The following is a 24,991-nucleotide window of genomic DNA, read 5'->3' on the forward strand; positions in this document are numbered from 1 at the left end:
AGTAGTTTGTTAACTTTTCCATCTACCAACTGTGTCAGAACCTGTACCTAAACCTTCTGTGCTAACATTTGGCACCATTTTCATAATCCTTTGCTTTTCAGCTTTAATGTCATTTACCATAGAAGATAATTTTCCTGGTATATTTTCTTCAATGTGCCTACAACAGACTCAACTAATATTCATTGCATGTGACAGACCGAGGTGCAATACACTACCAGTGAGAGAAGCAATAGCAATGCCGTTACAATGGGCAAGATTTTGCTGGAGAAGGATACCTGATGTTTTATGCCGTTAGTTAGACTTCATTGTTCACTCTTTTCACTGGAATTTTTGCACTCTAAAATGTTGGAATTAGGATCTAATAATGGTGCTGTGAGGACATTAGGTCATTTGGGCCTCAGTGTGTGGCAGAATCAACCAATTACATTTAAGAATTTACAAAGAAACAGAGGATTGAAGAAATGTAAATTTATAATCACATCAGAGATAGGGATAGAAAGGTTGGTCTAAAAGACAAAGAAAAATAAGAAAAAAAAAACTAAAAGTTTAACATGCTTAAAATGTAGAACTGCACACAGGAATGAGATAGGCAAGTTTAAACTGTTCAACTTCTCAGCCAGAGGGGTCTGGGTATCTTAGTGTATGAATTTCATGAAACTAGCATGCAGGTACAGCAGGTAATAAAGGAATTTTAGCATTTATTGCAATAGGGATACAGCATAAAAGTAGGGAAATGTTGCTGAAACTATACATTAATTAGACTGCACCTAGAATACTGCGCATAACAGTAGTCTGCTTATTTGAGGAGGGATGTAGTTACATTAGAGGTAGTTCAGAAGAGGTTCACTAGATTGATTGTAGAGATAAGGAGTTAGTCTCAAGAAGTGAAATTGAACAGCTTAGGCTTATACTCACTGACATTTAGAGAATGGAAGATCCAACTGAGGGGTAAAAGATGCTGAAGGGGATTGACAAAGTAGATAAAGAAAGGATGTTTCCTCATGTGGGACAATCTAAAATGAGAGGTCCTAGTTGTAGCATAAGGAGTAGCAGATTTAAACAGAAACAAGAAAATACTTCTCTCAAAGGGTTGTGAATCCATGAAATGCAATATCCCAGAGTGCAGTGGATTCTGGGACATTGAGTAAATTTGAGGAGGAGATAGATTTTTAATTAGTAAAGTTTGAAGGGTTATGAAGAGTGGGCAGGAAAGTGGAGTTGAGGCCGAGGTGAGATCAGCATGACTGAACCCAATGGTGCAGCAGGCTCAAGGGTCTGAACTGGCTACTCCTAGTTCTTACATTCTTATTAGCAGTGCATTAAAAATGAGGATTTTGCTATTAACTCTTGGACATAACTTCCTGTGGTGACTTTTGATGGGCAGTTGATTTGCAAGAGGAATTGTGATGCAAAACCATTAGAATGCTATAAATCTAATGAAAATGTGTGGAGATTCACAGATCATAGAATACCTTTAAATTCTCAATTTTCTGGCTGATTTCCATATTACTATAACGTGCATCGTTAACATAAGTTCTCCCTCTGGCAAGAGCTAGCATTATGTGTCATACATAATGAAATCAATTGGCTTTATTCAGACACATTGAAGGTGTTCTGAGTGGATTAAATTGTATCTTGAAATTGTAATTTTTGTGTTAGCGTCAGCAGGCGAAATCATTTTCATATTGAGTCCTGTGGTTGTACACTGCCACAGCTATTATTTTGAATTTTTCTCGTCTTGCCACTTATTCATTGATGAGGAATCTTTGGATAAGAACTATATGTCAAAATTTTATCCCTTTCTACACCCCTGACTCAACCCGAGTGTTACTCCATCACAACTTTTCCAAACGATAGCAATCTGTGCAGGATAATGTCAGTTGTTAAGAGCAGACCAAAAACAGTGTGGAAAGAACACAAGCTATTACAACTCAATAACGTTTAAGTTAAGACATAAATATAGAAGGATACAAGAAACCTTGAACTGTTACTTGGATACATGAAAGGATCTGGAAATTGACTGCGGTGGTTGTAACATTGATTATTGCCAATCTTTGTGCAATACATTTCATAGGACACTTTTGGCAGTTAACAACTGACAACCTAATGACAAATTCCTTATGGTGATTATGATATATCCTATGATAGATAGCTAGAATACATTCCATAATAGTGAAATATCTGATATTGTCCATCAATTATAAAATGAATAGCAATTCTCATTCCATTACACATTTTTATTATTTAACACTGCTAAACTCAATAATTTAAAAGGCAAGAAAGTGTACCTCCCAATGCACATGTACACATGTGGCTGTCTTACACGTTACAACTGGTATGTTGCATTGGTCAGGGGGTGCTGCCGCTGTGGGTATATCAGTGCTGTCAGAACATGGACCATACTACAGGAGGAAGCAAATCACATGCAGTTTAAAATGCATTAAAGGCAACACCAACTATATCAAAAGTATACTGGCAATTACTGAAACTAAAGTACAAACACAACATTTAAACACCCCTTCAAAAGACCTCAAGTATTAAAAATTGCAAAGGAACATTGAGTTTTATGCTTTCAAAATAGGCTTAGAAATACCATGACTGTATTAAAAAGGTCTGCTAAAAATGACTTACAATTTTCACTAGAATCAAAATTGTCAATTAGTTTTTATATGCTTTCATATGTAAAATTAAGAAAAAAATAACAATTATAAAATCAACAAATTTTCTCATGTTGGTCTGGATTAACCATTCCATTGTTTGGTCATTTTTAATAAGCTTTTTGTCAACTTTATTTAGAATTGCATTATTTCACAGAGTATTCAAATATTGATCCTACCTTAAACTGAACACGAGTGAGGTAACTTAAGTGAGGTTTCTGATAACTGCACTAAACTACAATTTTAAAAATCATATTAAAATGAAATCCTCTCAAGTATTTTGTGCTTTTGCACATCCAGTTATTGACAGTCACGTTATCACCAATAATTTCAGTTGTTAAATTTAAAATCAGTTATCTGAGTTTGCTTCTTACCCCAACTTTGTTTGCAGCTTTTACCCAGAAACTGTACTTCTTCCCTGGCAAAAGACTGCCTACTGTACATTCAAGCTCTGGACCCTTGTAGACAAGTCTTCGATCGTCCAATCCTGGCTCTCCGATCTCCACTGAGTATTCCGTGACTGCGGAGCCACCATTTACCATAGGTGGTGCTGCCAAGCAATGACAAAAGAGAAAAGGAACCATTAGGTTGAGATGTAGGTGGTGTGCAGACAGCAGTGCATCACACATTTGGCAAAGTTCTTACCCCATCGGAGTGCCACTTCTCTAGCTTTAGCTTTACCAGAGAGGCGAAGGGGTTGACAACGGCCAGGAACAACGGCTGCAGTTTGTACAGCTAAAACCTCAGAAACCTATTTAAGGAAAAAGAAATTGATTACAGCATCACTATTTTCCTTGTATCACCTAGGCTACAACTGAAAATTATGAATGAATCAATTTTCGTTAACATTCCAGATATTTAATAGTGCAGTTTGCAGCAGATGCGGAAAAGATTTCTGATGTATTTACATGGTAGCTTTGCACTTCCTCAAGATGTTGTAGGAAACACATGGAGATTCCACAGTAAATATCAACACTGGTCTGCAAGCAGCATGATTCATAGTTGGGTGTTCCTCAACATCAAACTCTGTTTACACATGGCACAGGGCCTAATTGCTTCAGAATTTTACATTAAAGGGAAATTGCAAAATAAATTGTTGGGTAATACAACAAAGAACACTGTCTTGCTTAAGGAAAAGCTGATTTTTTGACTACATGCAAAGTGTAATCTACTTCCTCACCAAGTTAATCTGACATTGCCAAAGGGAAAACCCTGATGCTTTTCATAATGGCTTAGTTGGAAGTAGAACTCGCAAACGTCAACCAGCTTAGAAACCAACCCAGAGGTACCTCAACATATCATTTCTGAGCTACATTATGGTACACTGTTCAGTGAGCAGGCTAGTAGGAAACAGGGGCCAACCTTACTGTAGGCTCAATTATACTGACATCTAACACGAACCATGAAACTGAAATTTATTGTTGGCGCATTCAATTTTAGCTGATCATTAAAAAGACTAAGGTCTATATGAATAAGAAGATTTGGTGACTGAGCTATTTAATCAAAGAGCATACGATATGTTTTCCATTTTTCTGAACTACTTGGGATGGAAGTACCTGAACGGGAAGCCAACAGGCAGTCTTTTTCAGAAGTGAAGTTAAATAATATTAATGGAAGTTAAATGGATTCCTCAAGCAGTGTTAGCTCAATATCTTGATGTGATTGATATATACAAACAGGAAACAGAAATTAAAATGTCTGGCCTTAATGAGTTCAAAAGTTCACAAAACGTTTTAAGAACATATTCAACTAAATAACTTCTTACCTGACTTTGTCCTCCACTACTAATGCAGTAAACCCTCATTCTATACAATGTACCAGCTTTTAGATGATCACAGACATGCTCTCTGGTAAGTCCATTATACACCATGTCCCATTTATTCTCTGAAAAACACAAATTAATATTAACTATGTGCTATTCAAATAACTGATTTTTAAACTAGGCCAGATCTTTTAGAAGATGTCAAATTGGTCTTAAGTGCCAAACGATTTGCTGAATCATTTTGGCCAAGACTTATCTTCTTGCTAGAGTGAATCTTATAAGAAGCTACAAAGCCATGTGCACTATTTGTCTGACAGCACCAGCAAGGTACAGCAACTGCACCAGTTATACTCAACATATATGTGCTCATGAAGACAGCTCATCTCTTCAGCCATTTTTGCCATTCTGGGAGAACATTTGCTTCCTCAGGATATTAAAAAGCCCCCCACCCCCCCGACGTTGCTGAGTGCAAGTACCTGCCTGAAGGAGTGACAGAAGCAGAAACCCTGTTTAGATATTTACTTAAAGTGCCACAATCCATATGACTATGGACCAAGAGCTGAATATGGGATTAGGCTGAATAACTTGCTCTTGGCCAGCACAAGGATAATGCACCATTCACATTTCTCTGTGCTGTAAGTTTGAGAGATATTGGACTTTTCAAAGAGGAGCTTTTCCATTGTTCTAGCCAATTCTTATTTTTAGATCAACAATATCATAAATATTAACTGGTTACTTATCATATGACTATTCTGAGAGACCTCACAGGCAGCAAACTAGTTGCTGCATTTGCTTATATCAAACATACATTAAAAAAATTTATTGTTGATAACAACTTGAAATCTTGAGGATGCGTAAGGTGATAAATAAATGTACGTTGTATTTTTCCAAATGAATGGTTTAAGATCTAAAGGATGTCTATACTTGAAACTTTTGAAAAGTCATCATATTTCAAAAAAGCAAAACTGCCCAGGGGTAAGTCATATTCGTCACAGTACATAGCAATGATACATAATATTTATAACTGCAAAAATTATATTGAAAATAAAAATATATATCCAACTCCAAAATTAGCTAACTTGGATAGATCAAAGCTGGTCTTCTTTGCAAATCTGTCAGAAGTATTATTAAACAGAGTGCATTTTATTTGGTGATATACGTTTTTCACTATATTACATATGTACGATTTTACTTGGGAAATGAAACTGATTCTTGAGGTCCACTACTCTGGGGATTGTCACCCAGGTTAATAATTTATGCGAAGTATTCAAAGTCCATTGTTTACTTGTCTGATGAACACAAATTAACAGAAAACACAATCAGGTTCTTGGGCTTAACAAAAACTACTTTTTATTACAAACAAATACTAACCACAGATGAAACAAAACCATCCATCATCAAAAATAAACTACTAGTTGAAACCCTAACCCCACTTTTTTAAGACTTCTACACACGTGAACAGAGCGATACAGACAAACAGAAATACATTGCTGTTACAGGTGGAGGTTTAAAAAAAAACTTAAGAAATGCAGTTCAACAGCACCATCAATCCTGTGGATTGATGAGATATTCTTTTTGATTCCCAAGTCCTTCAGTTCTCTGATCTGCTTCTGCACATTCTTTAATTTCGCTGCAGAAGCACATGCCGATTATTACATTAAGTAGAGTCATTCAGTTATCAGTTAAGGGCAACAGCTTACAGCAACTGGTGGGAGGAAATAACTGGATTATTTCAGGCTTCAGTTACTTTTACTGGCATGAGACAGACACACACTGCACTGTTCTCACACACCAGCTGTTCAGCGCCCCAAGAACCAGAGACATGCTGGCAAGTTGATAACCTGGTATCTGCAACTAGTCACAATTGTACAAACCAATTAGCAATCCATTGCTGGCTGAATCTCTCTCTGGCCACACGCTTTATCTCTCGTCCCCCATTGATTGCAAAGCAACTCTGTAAACACAGCTCTATCAGTTCTTGTTAAGTTGTTCGTAAAAATGTAGCAAATCCTTCTTTAGTTTTTGGTTTTAACGACTGTTTTCCCATTTTAGTCCACAAACAAGAATAAAGAAAGATACAAAGACACAATCTTTGCAACTATTATGTTTGTGTCCCAGGATCTGGAAGGTACACATGTAGAATTATTTGAATTGTTTAATGCCATCTTGAAATCAAAAAATTTGGCTTTCCTTCCTTAGCTAGGAAAACAAAGCAAACTAAAGCTATCAAAGTGAAAAAGACAAAACAGCTGAATACAACCAATACTAGCACCAATCACAATTTTAGAAAAAGTGAAATAAATTTTTTGAAGTGCCACAATTATGTATTTCACCACTCCAGAGTCAACAGAATAGGAATATTTTGCACAAATATTTGAGAAGACCCAGAGTGAAAGTCAAAAAAGTACATTTACCATTCAAACCCTCTGACAGTTCCAGTACATACTTGGTAATCTCCGACCCTCCATTATCTTTCGGTGGGTCTGCAAAAAAAAAAAAGAGTTTGATGACTTGAATACACTGAATATTTCAGAAGGCAGATGCAAATCTTTTACGCAATCAAAAAGATATGTAAGATTTCACTGCAACCATGATTCTCCTATAGTATTGCTCAAACATATTAGCTATAAATAGGGGTATTTAATGGAGCTTTAAGCACATAAGTACAACTTCCCGAGAGGCGTGGGATATGAACAGGCCTATATTAATGTAATGTATTCAGCTACATCAAAGCCAACATAACATTAAGAAATGATATACTTCCTCAGGATTTCAAGTCATACATATCACAAGAATTTACAATTCTGGTGCACACTGCACGAATACAATTTTAGTTTCTTGTATTAATGAAGATTATTTACCTTAACCTTATTAATGGCAATATCAAAATATTCTGCAGGTTGGTTAGATAGCTGGTTTGTGATCCCGGAGTGATACCAACAGAATAAGTTCAGTTCACACACTGGCTTAGGTTACCATAAAGACACCTCTTCTCAACTTCTCCCCTCGCCTGAGATGTGGTGACCCACCACCAGCTGCCGGTCTTTCTAATGGTCTAGTAGGACTATGGCAACTTTTATCAAAATATCGTTTTGCAATTTCTGCTACATTGATTTCATGATTATATTGTGATTATATTTTGAACAAGAAAAATACGACTTGCATTTCCTTTTAAAACTAACCTAAGATAGTTCCTTAACTGGAATATACAATGTACAGACAGAATCATTTGCTTAGAAATGGTATTAAACCATAAGACATATGATTAATTTGCAGTGATCTATTTAGTAGCAGCTCTGCAGTAATAAAAAGTGTAATTGAATGATTGAGTTAAAATAACTAGATTTAATTTCTGAAATCACACAACACCAGGTTATAGTCCAATAGACTTATTTGAAAACACAAGCTTTCAGACTCTTACTCCTTCTTCAGGTGTCAGTGAGAGAGGTCGTATCAGACTCAGAATTTAAAAGTAAAAGATAAAGGGTCACATCACTTATGAGGGTGTACTAAACAAACCTAAGATGCTGTTAAATCTTCAATCAGTAGAAGGCTTGAAAAGATTAATATGTATATGTAAATACCCAAATTCCTTTGAAGACACTGTCCTGAGAAAACTAAAGTTTTTATCAGTGTAAAGTAACATTTTAGATCCGACAATGCACATTAGGCGTGAGACCTTGTATAGAATCTGTGTTTTGGTTTACAGACAGACTGGTTTTATTTCTAAAGCAGGAATTTATAAAACGCCACATTGACAGACTGTCTATTAATTGTGCGCTTTTTGAGCAAAATAGAACATATCCGCAAATACAAATTCACCCCATAAATTCATGTGTGCATGTGCGCCTGTTTGTATGCGAGTGTGTGTGTGAGGGAGAGAGAGAGTGAGTGTGCATGCATGTGAGGGAGACAGCCCCATCAGCGGTGTGGCCCTTTGATCTTTTACTTATAAGATCTGTGTCTGATACTACCTCTCTCACTAACACCTGAAGAAGGAGTAAGACTCCGAAAGCTTGTGTTTTCAAATAAACCTACTGATGTATGGTGCTCCCAAAACTTTTTTTAAGTGTCGACTGGTTACTAATGTATGATGTATGGTTACTAATTTCATGGAATTTACCCACAGTCACTCTTAAAATATCAATAATAATGAGATCCTCTTTTTAGCACCATTTACTAATTGTTTTTGGTGTTTATTTCAGATACATACATACATATTTCACATCTATAAGATGAGATAGTTGAGATTGTCAATATGACATCCATTCTGTATACTTCAGTCAGTTGAGTCACATTCTTTTGGAGTCATGGTTTGACTGTTAACATTTATAACGAGAAAACCCTAAAAAAAATTTTTATCATGGGAAACTACTGCATTAGCATTTGTCTATTGTTTATAGCTATTATCGCAACAAACAGCAGGTGGTGCTCTGCATCACCTCTAGTTTCTATCAACTCCAGCTGCTTCAATAAACTGCTCCTAACGATGGAAACTGATCACAATTTTACATGCCTGGAGCAGAATTGGAACATGCTCCCTTTACCTGCATACATTATTTGGCTATATGCTCCTCTTGCAGCTATTTCAAAATTACTAAACCACCACACTTCAAATACTTGCTCCTCTCCTTCCCACCATGAAGACGCCAAAGGAAGTTGCCAGCTTCCAATTTTACATCTTACTATCTCTGCAACGCTCTGAGTTCTGCTGTTCTTAGTGCAGCTTTTAAATGTCTGCTACTTTGCTATTTTAAAGCCTGGGGCTCCATAACTGCTTTCACATACATGAGGACCTGCACAAGAAATCACTGCTTTGAACGAGCAGATAAGAGTCATACAGCAAGGAAACAGACCCTTTGGTCCAACCAGTCCTCACCCGACAATGTTCCCAAACTAAAGTAATCCGACCTACTTGCATTTAGACCATATCCCTCAAAACCTTTTCTATTCATATATCTATCCAAATGTCTTTTAAACATTGTAATTGTACCCACATCCACCACTTCCTCAGGAAATTCATTCCACATGCAAACCACCCTCTGTGCAAAAAAATTGCCTGTTATGTTTTTTTAAGATGAGAGGAGAGAGATTTAACAATGTGCCCCCTTGACTTGAAATGCCCCATCTAAGGGAAAAGACAACTACCATTAACTCTATCTATACCTCTCACTATTTTATAAACTTCTATCAGGTTGCCTCTCAAATTCCTATGCTCCAGTGAAAAAAAGCCCCAGCCTATCCAGCCTTTCTTTATAACTTCAGTATTTATAACGTGGCACCATCCTGGTAAATCTCTTCTTAACCCTCTCCAGCTTAATAACATCCTTCCTATAACTGGGCAACCAGAACTGGACACATTATTCCAGAAGATGCCTCACCAATGTCTTGTACAACCTCAACCTTCGCAACTCCTACACTCAAAGGAGTGAGCAATGAGGGCAAGTGTGCCAAACGTCTTTTTAACCATCTTGTCTATATGTGATGCAAACTTCAAAGAATTATGTACCTGAACCCCGAGGTTTCCCTTCTACAAAACTACACAGGGCCCGACCATTAAAGTCCTGCCTTTGTTTGTTTTACCAAAATACAAGATCTCGTACTTATCCAAATTAAACTTCATCTGCCACTCCTCAGCCCAATGACCTAATTAATCAAGATCTCTTTATAATTTTAGATAACCTTTTTCACTGTCCATTATACCACCAATTTCAGTGTCATCGCAAACTTACAATCATGTCTCCAATATTCTCATCCAAATTATTTATATAACAAATAGATGTGGACCCAGTACCAGTCCCTGTGGAACACCACTGGTCACAGGCGTCCAGTCAGAGAAACAACCCTCCACCACTATCCACCGTTTCCTACCATAAAGCCAGATCTTGTAGGGAAATTCTAACGAAATACTGGAAGTGTGAAGGGTGTGGCACAATCACAGGAAGCGTGCTACACACAAGAATTAAATACTACTAAAAAGGGCACAAATCCACTACTCACCTGACAGAAAATTGAAATAGGGATGTATTAACTATCAAAATTAAAAATCCATGAGCAGTGATATTTCTAAGGCCAGTGCAAGCCATTTATTTAATGCATTTTTCAGGACTAAAAACAAATTATGAAAAGTCAACGATGAGGCAGTGAAATAACATATCTGAACATAAAAATAGTTTAACATTTATTTACTGTCTCATCCAAGGCATCCAGTGCTTCTTTCAAATTTTCTATACACAATAAACAGCCACAGCTGCAGTGGCAACAGACCATCTATTGATTTTTTTGGCAGCAAGAAAGATCAGAAAATATGCAACTAATCATAAATCTAGAATACAATAAGTTTTAGTGAAATAAATTCTGCAAGCGAATTATTTATACAAGAGATGCAGCTGCTTCAACCACATGTTACAAAATATCCAAAAATTAAAGAATGATAAAACTTTAAAATGTAATATTTAATTCATTGCATATGCATGATGACCAAAAGATATGTCAGAAGTAGTCCAACCGAGCAAAGCAAGTTTGAGGAAAAAAGTGTCAGTTCCATGAAACAAGGAAATGCTGTGTACAAATATAGTATTATTGCTGTGGATCATCCAAAAAATGTACAATTGTGCACATGTTTTCATTGCTCCTTCTCAAGTAACTGAAAATAGCAGTATGGAATCATGATTTTTAGAACATTTATTTTACGCATTTCTGGTAAGCATTGTCTGTTAGTTCTTCATTGATAGCTTTCCCATTTGCTAATTCAGGTAAACAGAGGCTTACTTCTGAAAGGATTTATGCATGTGACGCTTGCATGTATGATGTACACTTCATCAACTAACAATGCAGACAGTACAAAGTGGGTGCATGCACAAAAATCAATAAAAGATGAGATTGGAAAAAAACGCCATTTTAATTATAGGAAATCACTGTCTTAGATTTCATAAACACTTTTGATCAGATGTGGCTTACCCCACACAGTCTTCAAAGTGGATGACTGAACTTTTCCCTTTATGCTTGGTTTACTTGGTGGTCCAGGTTTATCAGGACACGTGCAATATTTCACAACTTCACTAGGATTACTTTTGCCTTCACTATTACAGGCAAAGACCTACATTGGAAAGAAAAGAAACTCAAGTTAATGTTAAAACAGGAAATGCTGCAATAGAATGCAAAAAGTGTTGCTAATTTATCTCCATAGCAACAGATTAAACATTGGCCTAGATTTTTCAATGGAGTGGAGTAAGGTTCAGTGAACTGTCAATATTTGCTATCGGTCACCCTCTGAAACTGGCCACTTCAGGATGTACATTATTGAAGAAATCCTAAACTGTGGTCTGTCACTCAATGCTGAACTGCAGGGTGTGCTGTCATTCCCACCATATGTAAATCAGTGAGAGCTTTCCTTTTACTGTTTTGACATCACTGTAGCTGGGTTTACAAAGTGCCTAACAAATGGATTGGAACATTATTTTCATACACATTTTCAGGGAGTGTTCTTACATGTTTCCACTTAATGAATTACATTTCTAAAACTACATTTGTAAATAATTTTTCAAAGATTTTCTGAGACTGTTTAAGCTTCTACCTTCACTTCATATGCATGTTTCAATCTTTACTTCACTATATGTCGATTAAACTCCTTTAATGGGATTGATTGTTTAACACCTTGATATCAGACAAACTCAATCTGGGAATATCAGTTTTAAAAAAAATGATGCTCTCAGTCACAATACCAAGGCACAGTGATGAATTTAAATTTTCATCATGGAGATGTAACAGCCACTATATAATTGTGACACAATGTTACCTTCAGCAATTTTTCAATTAGGGCAGCACAGTGGCTCAGTGGTTAGCACAGCTGCCTCACAACGCCAGGGATCCGGGTTCGATTCTACCCTCGGATGACCGTCTGCGTGGAATATGCGCATTTCTCCCCGTGTTTGCATGGGTTTCCTCTGGCTTCCTCCCACATTCCAATGATGTGCAGGTTAGGTGGACTGGTCATGCTAAATGGCCCATAGTGTCCAGGGATGTGCAGGCTGAGTGGATTAGACATAGGAAATACAGGGTTACGGGAATGGGGAGGGTGCGGGGGGGTGGGTCTGGGTGTGGTGCTCTTCAGAGGTTGCGTGGTCTCAATAGGCCAAACGGCCAGCTTCCACACTGTAGGGATTCTATGATTCTCTTGAACTAATAATTTTGATTGACTATAAAGACAACTATTGGAGACAACAGTATCGATTTCTTAATATTGCACTCACATTCAATGGGGAACATGAGCCTAATGGAAGTGAAGCCCCCTATTCTCATCTGCTTTACAACTGAAATGCAGCACAAGTAGGTGCCCTCTAATGTCTCACTAAAGTGGCCATACATGTTATTTCAGCTTCAGCAAGCCTCGGACTAGTAAACTACACTAAGCATCACAGGCAGATAAGAAGGGTAACTGATGTAATACTCATACACATTCACAAAAAGGCCTGTGCATAAAAGTAGACGCCTTGATTATCTTCCTTTAATTATTTTCCCACCTTTTGTGTTTTATGATCTGAATTTGATAACTTAATTCAAAGAGGAAAGAAAATAAAGCTTGAACAAGCAAATAACACTTACTCTGCAATTGAAGGAGGTACTCCGTCTCAGATTTTTTAAAGTGCAAGCGAGCTCATCACCATTGTATTTTGCCTTAAAACCATAGCCCTATTAAAAATTTTAAAACAGTTACAAATAATTTTACAAGTTAACTCGTAATTTGTGCATCTCAATGGTATTGCGCCAAAAAGTGTGTTTTGGCACAATAATTACAATTCCTTTCCTACAATTACAATAACTGCTTTTGATAACCTGCCAAAAATAACAGTGACCAAAAAACCAAAAATGATCACATTTCCTACACTGCGATGTGAATTTCAAATAGGACAGTTTGCCTTTTGAAAATGTGCTGCATATAATTGGTCAGAGGTTAGCAATTTCCACATGCCAAATCTTTACCCATATCCTTTGTACAAGGAAAGTTACGATTTATATAATAAAGAAAAAAAAACAAATTTCAACTATAAGTCAGCCCTGACCTACTGAAGGCAGAACAGGCTTGAGGTGTTGAATGGCCCACTCTTGTTCCTACCTAATGCAGCTTAAGCCACTGAGCAAGATATTAAACATAATTTAAAACACTTTTGCTACTTTGATTTCATTATTTTAATATACTGCAGACTACACAACTTGCCTGTTTAACACACAGTTAGATATAGATCAAAATTCCATTTATGTATAATTATCTCACCAGAATATTCTAAGGAACCTCACCTGAAAGGTGCGACAATGCATCATATGGACATTGCCAATACCTTGGGAGAATCCCCTAACTGGTATTAAAATGCATAACAGGTAGATGGACTTCTGTTTAATACTATACCTAAAAAAAGCATCTTCAGCATGTAGCACCACCAAACTGTATTAACTTTGTGTCATGTTCCAAATCCTACCATGAGTCTTAGCTTCAATGTAGGTATTTATCGGCTTAAGTATATGTGGAATGGGCTTCTTATTTTGTCCATAGTTGTGGATGGTTTGTGGCTACCACTGGTAATTTGTGTTTATCTACTTTCCTTTTGGGAATAGAGAGAGGATAGAAACAGAACATTTTCTAATGCAGATTGTTCGATTATATTAGCTATTTTCTCAAAACTGGATTCTGATAACCTGGATTACTTGTCACATGTTTCTCCAATTTATGAAGGAACAGTTGCTGGTAAGAAGCCAGTTCAACTACTGAATGCTTTTGTTTGGTTTTGTTGCAGTAAATGTTCTGCAATGCTACATTTGACATTATCTGGGTATTTTAGGAGAAAATCTGCAAGTCAGTACAGAATTACAATTGGCAATGCAATGGATTCTGGTTCAATAATAGCAAAGGATTCATTCCTCGCTTTCTCAATTGGATTCAAATTACTTCATAAATACTGTATCCCAGATTCTATCTTACCGAACTCTCATCTTCCATTTCCAGAACGTACGTAATGGACTCATCACATGAAACGCCACTGGGTCTACTCCACTCCAATGACATCCACGTGACACCGGCATGAATTAGCCGAGGAGGATCTGGGACAGGTGGAACACTGCCTGCTGTGTAATACTGTACTGTTTCACTGAAATCACTAGTGAAAGAATCAAAAACAAACAGTTAAAATGAAATAACACAATGTGGAGCTGGAGGAACACAGCAGGCCAGGCAGCATCAGAGGAACAGAAAAGCTGACGTTTCGGGTCAGGACCCTTATCTCAGACTCCAGCATCGGCAGTTCTTACTATCTCCCAGTTAAAATGAAATGCAAGCAGCTCACAATGCATCACTGCACATATCTGCTGATCATGTTAGCAATGGTTTGTCCTCCAAGCAGCAGCAATGACAACTACAGACGTTGAATTTGACTCCTTTCTGCAACATCATTGCACGGCACAGTGCCAAAGCCTGCTTCCACATGCAATGAGATCATTTATACCCACTAAACTTCAACTTGAGTCAATGTGCATCAAGGTGCACAGCTTGCCCTTTACTGTTGATTTTTACAGTAATAATCTATAAAGGCCACCATACACTTGATTGCTCTGATAGGTAGAAATTGCAGTGGAGGCTACAGCAACCAGTTGAATTTATAAAGATCAACTTAAACATCAAGGCAATCAAAAAGGATTTGGATACAAGTCAGACAGATGAGGTGTAGATTAGCTATGATCTAGTGCATGGACGCACAAGTTTAAGGGGCTGTAAGGCCTCTCATTTCCTATTTCTATTGCTGTCATGAGTCATTATACAACAGTAGGTTAGCAGATAGAAAGGAACACATTTAATTCTAAATGATATTTTAAAACAGCCTTTGTAACAAAATATGGAATCAAAATATTGTCGTAATTTTATGTGGAATGGGACTAGGTCAGCATGGAGTTAATACTATACTTAATAGACTTTCACTTCAACTGGTAGCTCAATTGATTTAGGCGAAATAATGAAAGACTGGAAGCTTATAATACATACTGAAGGTTGAGTTGTTTCTGCTTACAGAACCATCAAACCAGATTTCCAAGATCCTCTGTCTGATCAGTTCCATAGATTTTAAGCAATTCTCACAACTCTACGAGAAAGTAATATGCCCACGAAAGTGAGGGTATTTGCACTGTGCTTTTATGATACTAAATTCCACAAGGTCCTCTAGAGATTGATAAATGAGATAGACATTGAGCCACAGGGGCGAACGACGGAATGGTAAACGAATTCTACATCAATGACATGGGTTTGAAAATCAAGATCAGTTGAGGGATAGTGTGCCGGGAACTAAGAAGAAACTTGCCACTATCAGTCTGGATTCAATTTGAGACTATGCCTCAAAAACAAAAAGGACAAACCTGGGTTAATACACAGCTTAAATGCTCCTCCTTAGTGTTAATCCAATCAAGTTCCTTTACTCCATCTCATCCCTCATCCTCATTTTTTTTTTTAAAAAAAAAATCCATCGACCTCTTTTCTGTGCTCAGAACGAAAATAATTTTTTCATTTTAGCAACCGTTTCGGGTTCAGTGACTCTTCCTCAGAATGTGTTCCGAGGACCCGAAACGTTAACTCTGACTTCTGTCCACAGATGCTGCCAGACCTGCTGAGAAATTTTCCAGCAATTTCTCCTTTTGTTTCTGATTTCCAGCAGCCACAGTTCTTTGGGTTTTCAAATTATTTTGGTTGTTCCTGTACTTCTACATCCATACTCAGCACTGTAGGCAATGACCAGGTGCAACAGGAAAAGAGAATAGAGATACTGTTTTATGGTAACATGTGGTATTACATACCATCAGTTTTTTCTTTCCGGTATCCAACTTTCAATCAGCAGCTCACTGGAAAATGGTCTCCATTACATACAATAGATTTTTCTGTTCCAGTGAACTGAAGCCATTCAAATATTCCAAAATAAAGTTACTTACCTCAGTCCAATATCATTTTTAGCTGCTAGTCTGAAAGTGCATCCTACGGATGGGGACAATTTAGTCAGCTTGTACTGCTTCTGATGTCCAAAGTAACATTCCTTGAAAGGGCTTTGCTTTCCCTACATGAAGAAAGGTTGCTGTAGTTAATTATTTCGCTGTTTAATACCCAGCGACTGACAATTGCCATACCAGCTGATGTTACCAAGAATGTGCCTCCTTTGTAACCTTGCCCCCTGCCTGAGGCATGGTGACTCTCAGGTTAAACCACCACCAGTCACCTGTCTCTAACGAGAGAGCAACCCTATGATATGTTAAGATCATGGCAACTTTACCTTTTCCATACTGGCAATTTAACCTTTTCCATACTGGCAGTTTATAACCACAGCTTTATCTTCTTCATGAAATTGAGACATTCTTAAAAGGAGAATGGTGAGTTGAAAACAAGAGGAAAAACTCACCTCATCCCATTCTAAAAGGTAACTGGAGATCTTAGAACCACCGTCATTTGGTGCCTGCAGTACAAGTTAGAACAACAGATTAAACGTGTCATTAATTTTTTGCATTTCATTGGGCTTGATAGCATGTTATTTCTGCCCTCATACACAAACAAAAACATTTGCTGCAGGATCACAGAGTTTCCCCTACACTATGCCATTTCCACCATGCTTCAAAAATTAGACTTGGGGTTTTGAGGGGGTTTGCATGGGATCTCCATGAGTTAATATTGGAAGAAAGCTCCCCTCCCTTCATCTCCATCTTATTTAAACTGTGGAGCACCAGTTCCCACCCCTCCCTCCTTCCAAAATTCAAAACATCAGAAAATAATTTGCTCATCGATCAAGCAATGCATACCTTCCACTGCAAACTCAGACTGTTTTTGGTCCTATTGATTAATTTTGGCAGAGCTGGAGTGTCAGGTTTACTGATTTCTGTAGTAAAGCTTGCTGCTTCTGAAATGGATCCTTTCACAGAATTACAAATTGCTGCAACTCTGTCAGAGAGAAACACATTTGTTAAGTGGACAGGGCAGAAACTTCCCTTCTCTTGCAAATATCTATCGATAATTTCAAATGTCATCAGGTATGAAAACGTACCTAACGTGGTAATCCGTAGCTGGTCGGAGTTCAGATATTGTAACCGTTGTTTTTTCTCCTCTGAAATTAAGAAACAGATTGTAAGTTGAACTTCCCTGCTCTCACTATATTGTTGGAAGCAATAACTTGCATTTACATAGTACCCTTAATGAAATAAAACTTTTCAAGGAGCTACATTGCAACTTTATAGTGGCAAACATATAGATCTTAAGAGGTATCTTGAAGGAGGACGAAGGAAAGTGAAGTATAAAGGTGGAGGGAGTTGTAGAAGTGAAGGAGCCCCAAAGCCTAGGGCTAATATTCCGGCTAATTTCTGCTTGCTCTGTGCAGCCTGCCTGTTGTCCTATACAGTCCCTTTAAAATTAGGGTGAATATTGTTCACGTGCGGCTGGGATAGGCAGATTTTTGTTCTGTCAGGGAATATATGTGAAGTAGGTTCAGTGGACTATACAATATACTCCTATTTCTTGTGCTCTTATCTAAAGTATTGCTGCAACTCATAGCTCTCTGTTCTCACCTCACAGAAACCCTGCAACCACTTGAGCTGCAAATCTGCTAAATCCTCTCTATGGTTAGTACCTATCTCTTCACTTCAGGAGACCATATTCCCTATTATCCAAATACTCCAGATTCCAAATTCAAGCGTCTTTCTGATTTCAGTACCTACTCAAATGCCGAAAATTTCAGCACACAAAGATTGCTCTTCACTTGGTTGACAGTCAGGTGATGTCACAGACACCACAGCAGGAATTTTATTGCTAAGATCATCACACAAATAACCTAGTTAAAGTGACTCAATACCCAAGCCTCATGAATTAATCATGCCAGTGCAATTCCTGGTTTTTGGGGAAACATGAATTCTTTACTCACAGTGAAATCCCCCTATCCATGGCACACAGGTATGGAAACATTCAATCCCAGAGATCATTGCTGATATTTGCTATTATGGACACAATAGAGAATTTTCCACAGCACAAAAACCTTTTTCCACCCATTACTGCCTCATACTTAACCCCAGGGATAATATTTTCAGCTGTCAAAGGAATTGTGCAGTGAAGGATGCCTGTAGTTCATATTAATGTCTGTGGTTTCAAGGTGAAACTTGGATCTATTACAGTTCAATATTGGCACTAAATGCCCATTTGTAAAGGTTTTCTCAAAAAATAACACTTTAATTTGCTAATGTACAAATTTGTTAACTAAACCTAGTTTGCCGTTTTTTTTGAATAAGCTTTAAAGTTTAAAATTTAAGAACCAAAAAAAGGAACCACAGCCACATTAACGAGCAAGTTCAAATTTAGCCCAGGCTAATGAGATCTTCTGGTCAAACCTATTGGGTTAAGGAATTCTTAGCCCTGTTCCCAGGCAATATGCACTCAATATGCGCAATCAATCTGTGTTTAACTATCTCACTAGTTGTGAAAACTTGTAGAGTGGACAGTTTTCATTTGCGATTAATAGCTTTTTACAGCTAAGGAGTGCCTGACAGCAATACAATGTCAAAACAAAATCTTGATCAATATACAATAAAATGAAAACAAAACAAAAAAGAATCACACCAAACACTTACAAATAAACCACTTTGAACTTTCCACTTTTTCCACTATTAGATATTGTAACTTCATAAGTGCAGCTTGCTAGCAACTGATCAACATTATTTTCCCCTTCCATTGAAATGGAGGGAGGATCCCAGGATAAAACAACAGATTTTTCCTTAATTTCAGATACCTGAAATAAAAAAAAGTACAGTTGAAACAGAACATAGATCAAATGTTAAGAAAACTGTTAAGTTTCTAAGTGACCATCAGTTACAACCTGCATCACAATGTGGAGAATGGCGAAAAACTTTTTGTCTCACTTCAGTGGGGTATAATCAAGCAGACAGTTCGAAAAATCAAAGGTGTTTAATGCAACTAAAGCTGAAAGAAAATTAGATTGGATATTTAGGAAGGATATGGAAGCATATGGCCACTAATGATGGGGTGAAGATAGGACATAAAAGTTTAAGTTTTCTGAGGAATTAAAAGGCTAGAAGAAACAGACACAGGAAAGGCCAGAAGGAATTAAACACGCAAACATGAAATGGAAATGAAGCAATGGAGGAGAACTGCAGCAGCACATGCGCTGAGGAAGGGGAGAAGTACTTGTTTGAAAAAGGTTTCACTCAACCTAAGGAAAACCACTGCTTCAGCCTTACCAATATTTAGAGGAAATGGTGTTCTAGCTGTATACGCAGAAAAAGCAGACAAGTAGTCTAAATACAAAGGTGTCTCAGGACTACCAAATTACACACGAAAGATGCCCTACTGTGTTGCAAAAAGCCATCATTCAGATGAGCACAATGAACAGAATGGGCGGGGGTGGGTGGGTCAGGGACAGATCTTAGATGGGGTCTACATTTAACATTGTAAAGATGGGATAAGAAGCCATTGTTAAGAGATCTTCTGCTATGTTTAGATAGGTCACAGTGAAATGAATCAAGATAGTTCCACTGAGCTAAACAATAGAGAAGAGGCGATGGATAAAGATGGTTTTTTTTGACAGTATTAATGGCTACAAAGAGGTTAAATAAGAATAAGGCACTATAAATCATAAAAATCAGTCGCAGCTTTGAATCAGGTCATTTCAGTGCTGTGCTGAGAACAAAAATCTGATTTGAATATTTAAATGCTTCAGTTTTGCAGAAGATAGGCACAGGAGACAGTAACACCTTCAAAGACTTTGGTGATAAAAGGGAGTTTGAAGAGTGGGTGGTTGTTTGCCAGGATTGAAGGATCCAGAGTGGATTTCTTTTTAGGGAGAAGGGCATAATATGATTGACTGATTTATTGATTTTATTGTCACATGTACCGAAATACAGTGAAAAGATCTGTTTACGAGCAGTACAGGCAGATCACAGCAAACAAAGGATGTACAGATCAAAAAGACTTCGAGGCATACAGGTTACATTATTTGAGGTTGGAGTCCATTCAATAGTCTGATAATGGCCGGAAAGAAGCTGTTCCTGAACCTGCTTGTGTGTGTGTTCAGGCTTCTGCATCTTCTGCCTGATGAAAGAGGTTGTAGGAGGTTATTACCAGGGTGCGATGGGTCAGAAGAAAGGGAGTCATAACACGTTGTTCCATGATACAAGGTCTCCTTCAATTATGCTGTATAACTAGCTGTCATAAAACAAGATGGCCAATGTTTCTTGCCTTCTTGGCAGAAAAATATAGTTCCATCTCAGTCGGCCAGCCTGGACCCCAACAACAGTGTAAGAACTAGGGACAGGAATAATCCACTTGGTCAAGTAATAAGATCATGGCCGATCATAGACAGACACAAACATTTACAGCATAGGAGGCCATTCAGACCATCATGTTAATGCCAGCCAACAAAACTCTGATTACACTAATCCCATTGTCCACCTTTTGGTGCTGAGTCCTGGAGGCTGTGGCATCGCAAGTGAATATCTAAAGATTGTTTAAGTGTTACAAGTTTTCCTGATTCAGTCACCCTTTCAGGCAATGAGTTCCAGACTCCCACATCCCACCAAAAATTCTTCTCATAGTCTTCTTTCTAATCCTCACTAAAAATCTACATCCCCTGGCATTAACCACTCAACTAAAGTAAAAAGTGCCTTTCTACCCACCCTATCTATGCCCTTCATAAAGCTCATTCACCTTTCAGGTCCTCTTTCAACCGTCACTGCTCCAAGAAAAATGAACTCAGTCTATCTAGTCTTTCCTCATATTTCAGATCCTCCAATTCAGGAAGCATCCTGACAAACATCTTCTGCACTCTCTCCAGTGCAATCACATCTATTCTATCATGTGCTGACCAGAACTGCTGGCAGTACACCATTTGTGGCCTAACCAGTGATTTATACAGTTCCAGCATAACTCCTTGCTCTTGAATTCTATGCCTCAGCTAATAAAGGCAAGTATACCATATAGTTTCTTAATCACCTTATCTACTTGTCCTGCTATCTTTAGGGGTCTGTGGATATGCACACCCAGATCCCTCTGATCTTCCATACTTCCCAGCGTCCTACCATTCATAGTGTAACTGGGCTTGTTAGCCCTCCCACATTTTTCTGGGTTAAATTCAATTTGCCACTGCTCCATTCAGCTGACAAGTCCTTTGATATCAGGCTGCAGTTTATGTCTATTCTCTTTCCTATTTGCCACCCTACTAACTTGCATGGCATCTGTGAATTTCTTGCTCATTCCCCCTACAGACAAGTCAAAATTATTAACAACAAACAGCAAGAGCTCCAGCAACAAGCCCTACGGAAAATCCCTGGAAACAGATTTCCATTCACGGAAACATCTCGATATCATCATCCTTTGCTTCCTGCGTCAGGGAGCTTTGGATCCAACATGCCACTTTGCATTGGAATCCACTGGCTCTCAATTTCATGATAAGTCTGCCATGAAGGACCTTTCCATTTTATTCACTCATAGGATGGGGACATTACTGGCTGTGACTGTATTTACTGCCCATTCCCAGATGCCTCTGAGAAGGTGGGGGTGAGTTGACTTCTTGAACCACTACTATTCATTTGGTATAGGTACACCCACGATGCAGTCGGTAAGGGAGTTCCAAGATTCCAAACCAGCTATGCTGAAGGAACAGCAGTATATTTCAAAGTCAGGATGGTGAGTAGCTTGGAGGGGAACTTGTTGGTGGTGTTCCCATACATCTGCTGACTTTGTCCTTTCAGATAGTAGTGGCTGTGTGTTTGGAAGCTGCTGTCTAAGTAATCCTTGGTGAATTTCTGACATGCATCTTGTAGACGGTATACACTGCTGCATCTAAGCATCAGTGGCAGAGAATTAATGTTTGTTGATGTGGTGCTAATCAAGCAGACTGCTTGCTCCTGGACAGTGTCAAGCTTCTTGAATGATGTTGGAATTGCCCTTATCCAGGGCAAATGTGGAGTGTTCCCTCACATTTCTGACATGTGACTTGTAGATAGCGGATAAATTTTGGGTAGTCAGACTGAGAGTTACTCACTGCAGAACTCCTAGCTTCTGACTTTGTTGTGTAGCCACAACATTTATATGGCTAGTTCAGTTCAGTTTCTAGTCAATGGTAACTCCAAGGATGGTGACAGTAGGGGATTCAGTGATGGTAATCCATTAATGTCAAGGGGAGACAGTGAGATTCTCTTTTTAGAGATGTTCATTACCTGGCACTTGTGTGGCATGTGAGTTGCCACTTGCCAGGCCAAACCTGGATATTGTCAGGTTTTTGCTGCATTTGGAGATGGACTGCTTCAGCACCTGAGGCGTCACAAATGGTGCTGAACATTAAGCAACCATTGACAAAAATGCCATTTCTGTTCTTACGATGGACAGAATGTCATTGATGAAGCAGTTGGAGATGGTTAGACCTAGGACACTAACCTGAGGAACTCCTGCAGAGATATGCTGGATCTGAGATGGTTGACCTCCAACAACCACAACCATATTTCTTTGTGCTTGGTACGACTAACCAATGGAAATTTTCTCTAGTCACCAATTCCAGTTTCACTAGGGTCAAACTCGGTTAAATGCAGTCTGGATGTCAAGGGCTAGGACTCTCATCTGACTTGAATTCAGTTCAAACATGGACAAAGGAGCTAAGACTGTACTGAGGTCAGAAGCTCTGTAGCATTAGCGGAACAAACTGGACATCGGTGTGCAGGTTTTTGCTAAGCAAATGTTGTTTATAACATTGTTAATGACACCTACCATCACTTTACTGATGATCGAGAGCAGGCTGATGGGGCAGTAATTGGTTGGGATGGATATCACTTGTTGTGTGTTAAGGAAATACCTGGGAAATTTTCTACATTGTTGGGTAGATGTCAGTGTTGTAGCTTTAGTGGAACAGTTTGGCTGTTAAAGTGTTAAACATGGTGATTAGAAGGCAATTTTCTTGCCCATGTTTGACCTGATGGCATTAGACTTTATGGGCTCCAGAGTCAATGGCAACTCTGCCTCTCCCAACTGTACGCCACCACCTCTGCCAGATCTGACCTGTCAGTGGGACAGGATATAATCAAGGAATGGTGATGTTATCTGGGACATTATTTGCAAGGTATGATTCAGTAAGCATGACTATGGTCAGGTAGTTGCCTGACTAGTCTGCAAGACAGCTGTTCCAACTTGACCCCCACATGTTGGTCAGGAGGACTTCAAACAGGGCTGTGTTTGCTGCTGTCGTTTCCAGTGCGTTAGTTGATGTCAGGTGGCCTGTCCAATTTCATTCCTTTCTTTCGGCGTTGTAGCAGTTGATACAACAGAGTAGATTGCTCGATTGCTTCAAAACAGTCAACCACACTGCTGTTGCTCTGGAGTCACATGAAGGTCAAACCTGGTAATGACATTGAAGCTGATGGATTTTTACGACAATCAACAATGGTCTCTTGGTCATCACAAGACTTTTAATTCCAAGTTTTTACTGAATTCAAATTCCACAATCTGCCATGGTGGGATTTGAACCCAAGTCCCGAGAACATTACTTGGGTTTTTGGATTAAGAGTCTAGTGCCAATGCTACTTGGCCATTGCCTCCCCAACGGTCAAGATGTACCTTATCAAAAGCCACACCATATCAAAAGGTTTACTCCATCTTCTCAATGTAAGCACGAGAAATAGGAGCAGGAATAGCAGAAACAAGAATAATTAGAAAACAGTGTGGGGTATCAGATAGCAGGCAGATGTAGGAACCTTCACATTTTCCTCTTTCCTTGCCCTGGACCTCTGAAAACAATTGCAGCATTATTACTGCAATATCAAAATCAATAATCAGGGCATAAACCAGGGATTGATCCTGAGCTTGTTGTAGGATTGTGTGCCTGGTACTTTAGATCAGCCAGCCATTATCTGGTACTAATACATCAATTGAGTTTGTTTTTGTAAATCTCTAATCTTACTTACCACAGGCTTAGTAATGCCAGAAAGAAATTCTTGTAATAATTTGGTTTCTGAGTCGGAATCTGATAATCAAAAAAGCACAAGACTACTGGTTAAAAAAAATGTATAATGCAGGGGAAAGTAATAGGACCTCAAAAGTCAGCATTTTATGGTAATTCTACATTTGAATTAGACTTGGATTATTTTATAGCTCATAATATTCATATGTACATTGCCATTTTAATAAATTACAGTGACATTTGCTCAACACATCTAATACTTACACAAGTCACTTTTATTCAATTTGATTACAATTCCTTTTTCTCTCCCCTCCACAATTTTGAATGCTGAACGATTGTTTACACTCTGAGCTATTAATTAGGTCAATTCTGAAGGGGAGTCATCTGGACTCAAAACATTAACTGTGTTTCCATCTCCATAGATGTTGTCAGACCAGCTGAGCCCCTTCAGCATTTTCTGCTCGTTTTAAATTTCCAGCATTGGCAACATTTTGTATTAATTGGACCAGGTCTGAATGGGAAATATTTTTACATACTCTGAAGCTATTAATTAGACTACATTTCCCCTACTAGTCTAAAGGAGAAGTGTTACTGCCATATTTATGGCT

At 38.2% G+C, this 24,991-nt stretch overlaps 1 protein-coding gene across 5 annotated transcripts in view; it reads right to left on the reverse strand.

The window, feature by feature from the left end:
• The window catches only part of LOC109913834 (fibronectin type-III domain-containing protein 3A-like), a 154,197-nt gene that overhangs the window by 9,626 nt on the left and 119,580 nt on the right, over window positions 1-24,991 (reverse strand). For all 5 annotated transcript variants that reach the window (XM_020513383.2, XM_048605069.1, XM_020513382.2 and 2 more), the window contains 14 exons: window positions 24,388-24,446; window positions 19,051-19,208; window positions 17,481-17,540; window positions 17,239-17,377; window positions 16,845-16,898; window positions 16,384-16,505; window positions 14,396-14,570; window positions 13,024-13,110; window positions 11,380-11,518; window positions 6,834-6,902; window positions 4,423-4,541; window positions 3,303-3,408; window positions 3,032-3,207; window positions 2,289-2,402 (listed from right to left, as the gene is read on the reverse strand). In XM_020513383.2, coding sequence (XP_020368972.2) covers window positions 2,289-2,402; window positions 3,032-3,207; window positions 3,303-3,408; window positions 4,423-4,541; window positions 6,834-6,902; window positions 11,380-11,518; window positions 13,024-13,110; window positions 14,396-14,570; window positions 16,384-16,505; window positions 16,845-16,898; window positions 17,239-17,377; window positions 17,481-17,540; window positions 19,051-19,208; window positions 24,388-24,446 — 1,577 coding nt within the window. The remainder of the gene's footprint in view (window positions 1-2,288; window positions 2,403-3,031; window positions 3,208-3,302; window positions 3,409-4,422; window positions 4,542-6,833; window positions 6,903-11,379; window positions 11,519-13,023; window positions 13,111-14,395; window positions 14,571-16,383; window positions 16,506-16,844; window positions 16,899-17,238; window positions 17,378-17,480; window positions 17,541-19,050; window positions 19,209-24,387; window positions 24,447-24,991) is intronic.

This window comes from Rhincodon typus, chromosome 14 (genome assembly GCF_021869965.1).
Source record: "Rhincodon typus isolate 14 chromosome 14, sRhiTyp1.1, whole genome shotgun sequence".
NCBI classification, from domain to species: Eukaryota; Metazoa; Chordata; class Chondrichthyes; order Orectolobiformes; family Rhincodontidae; genus Rhincodon; species Rhincodon typus.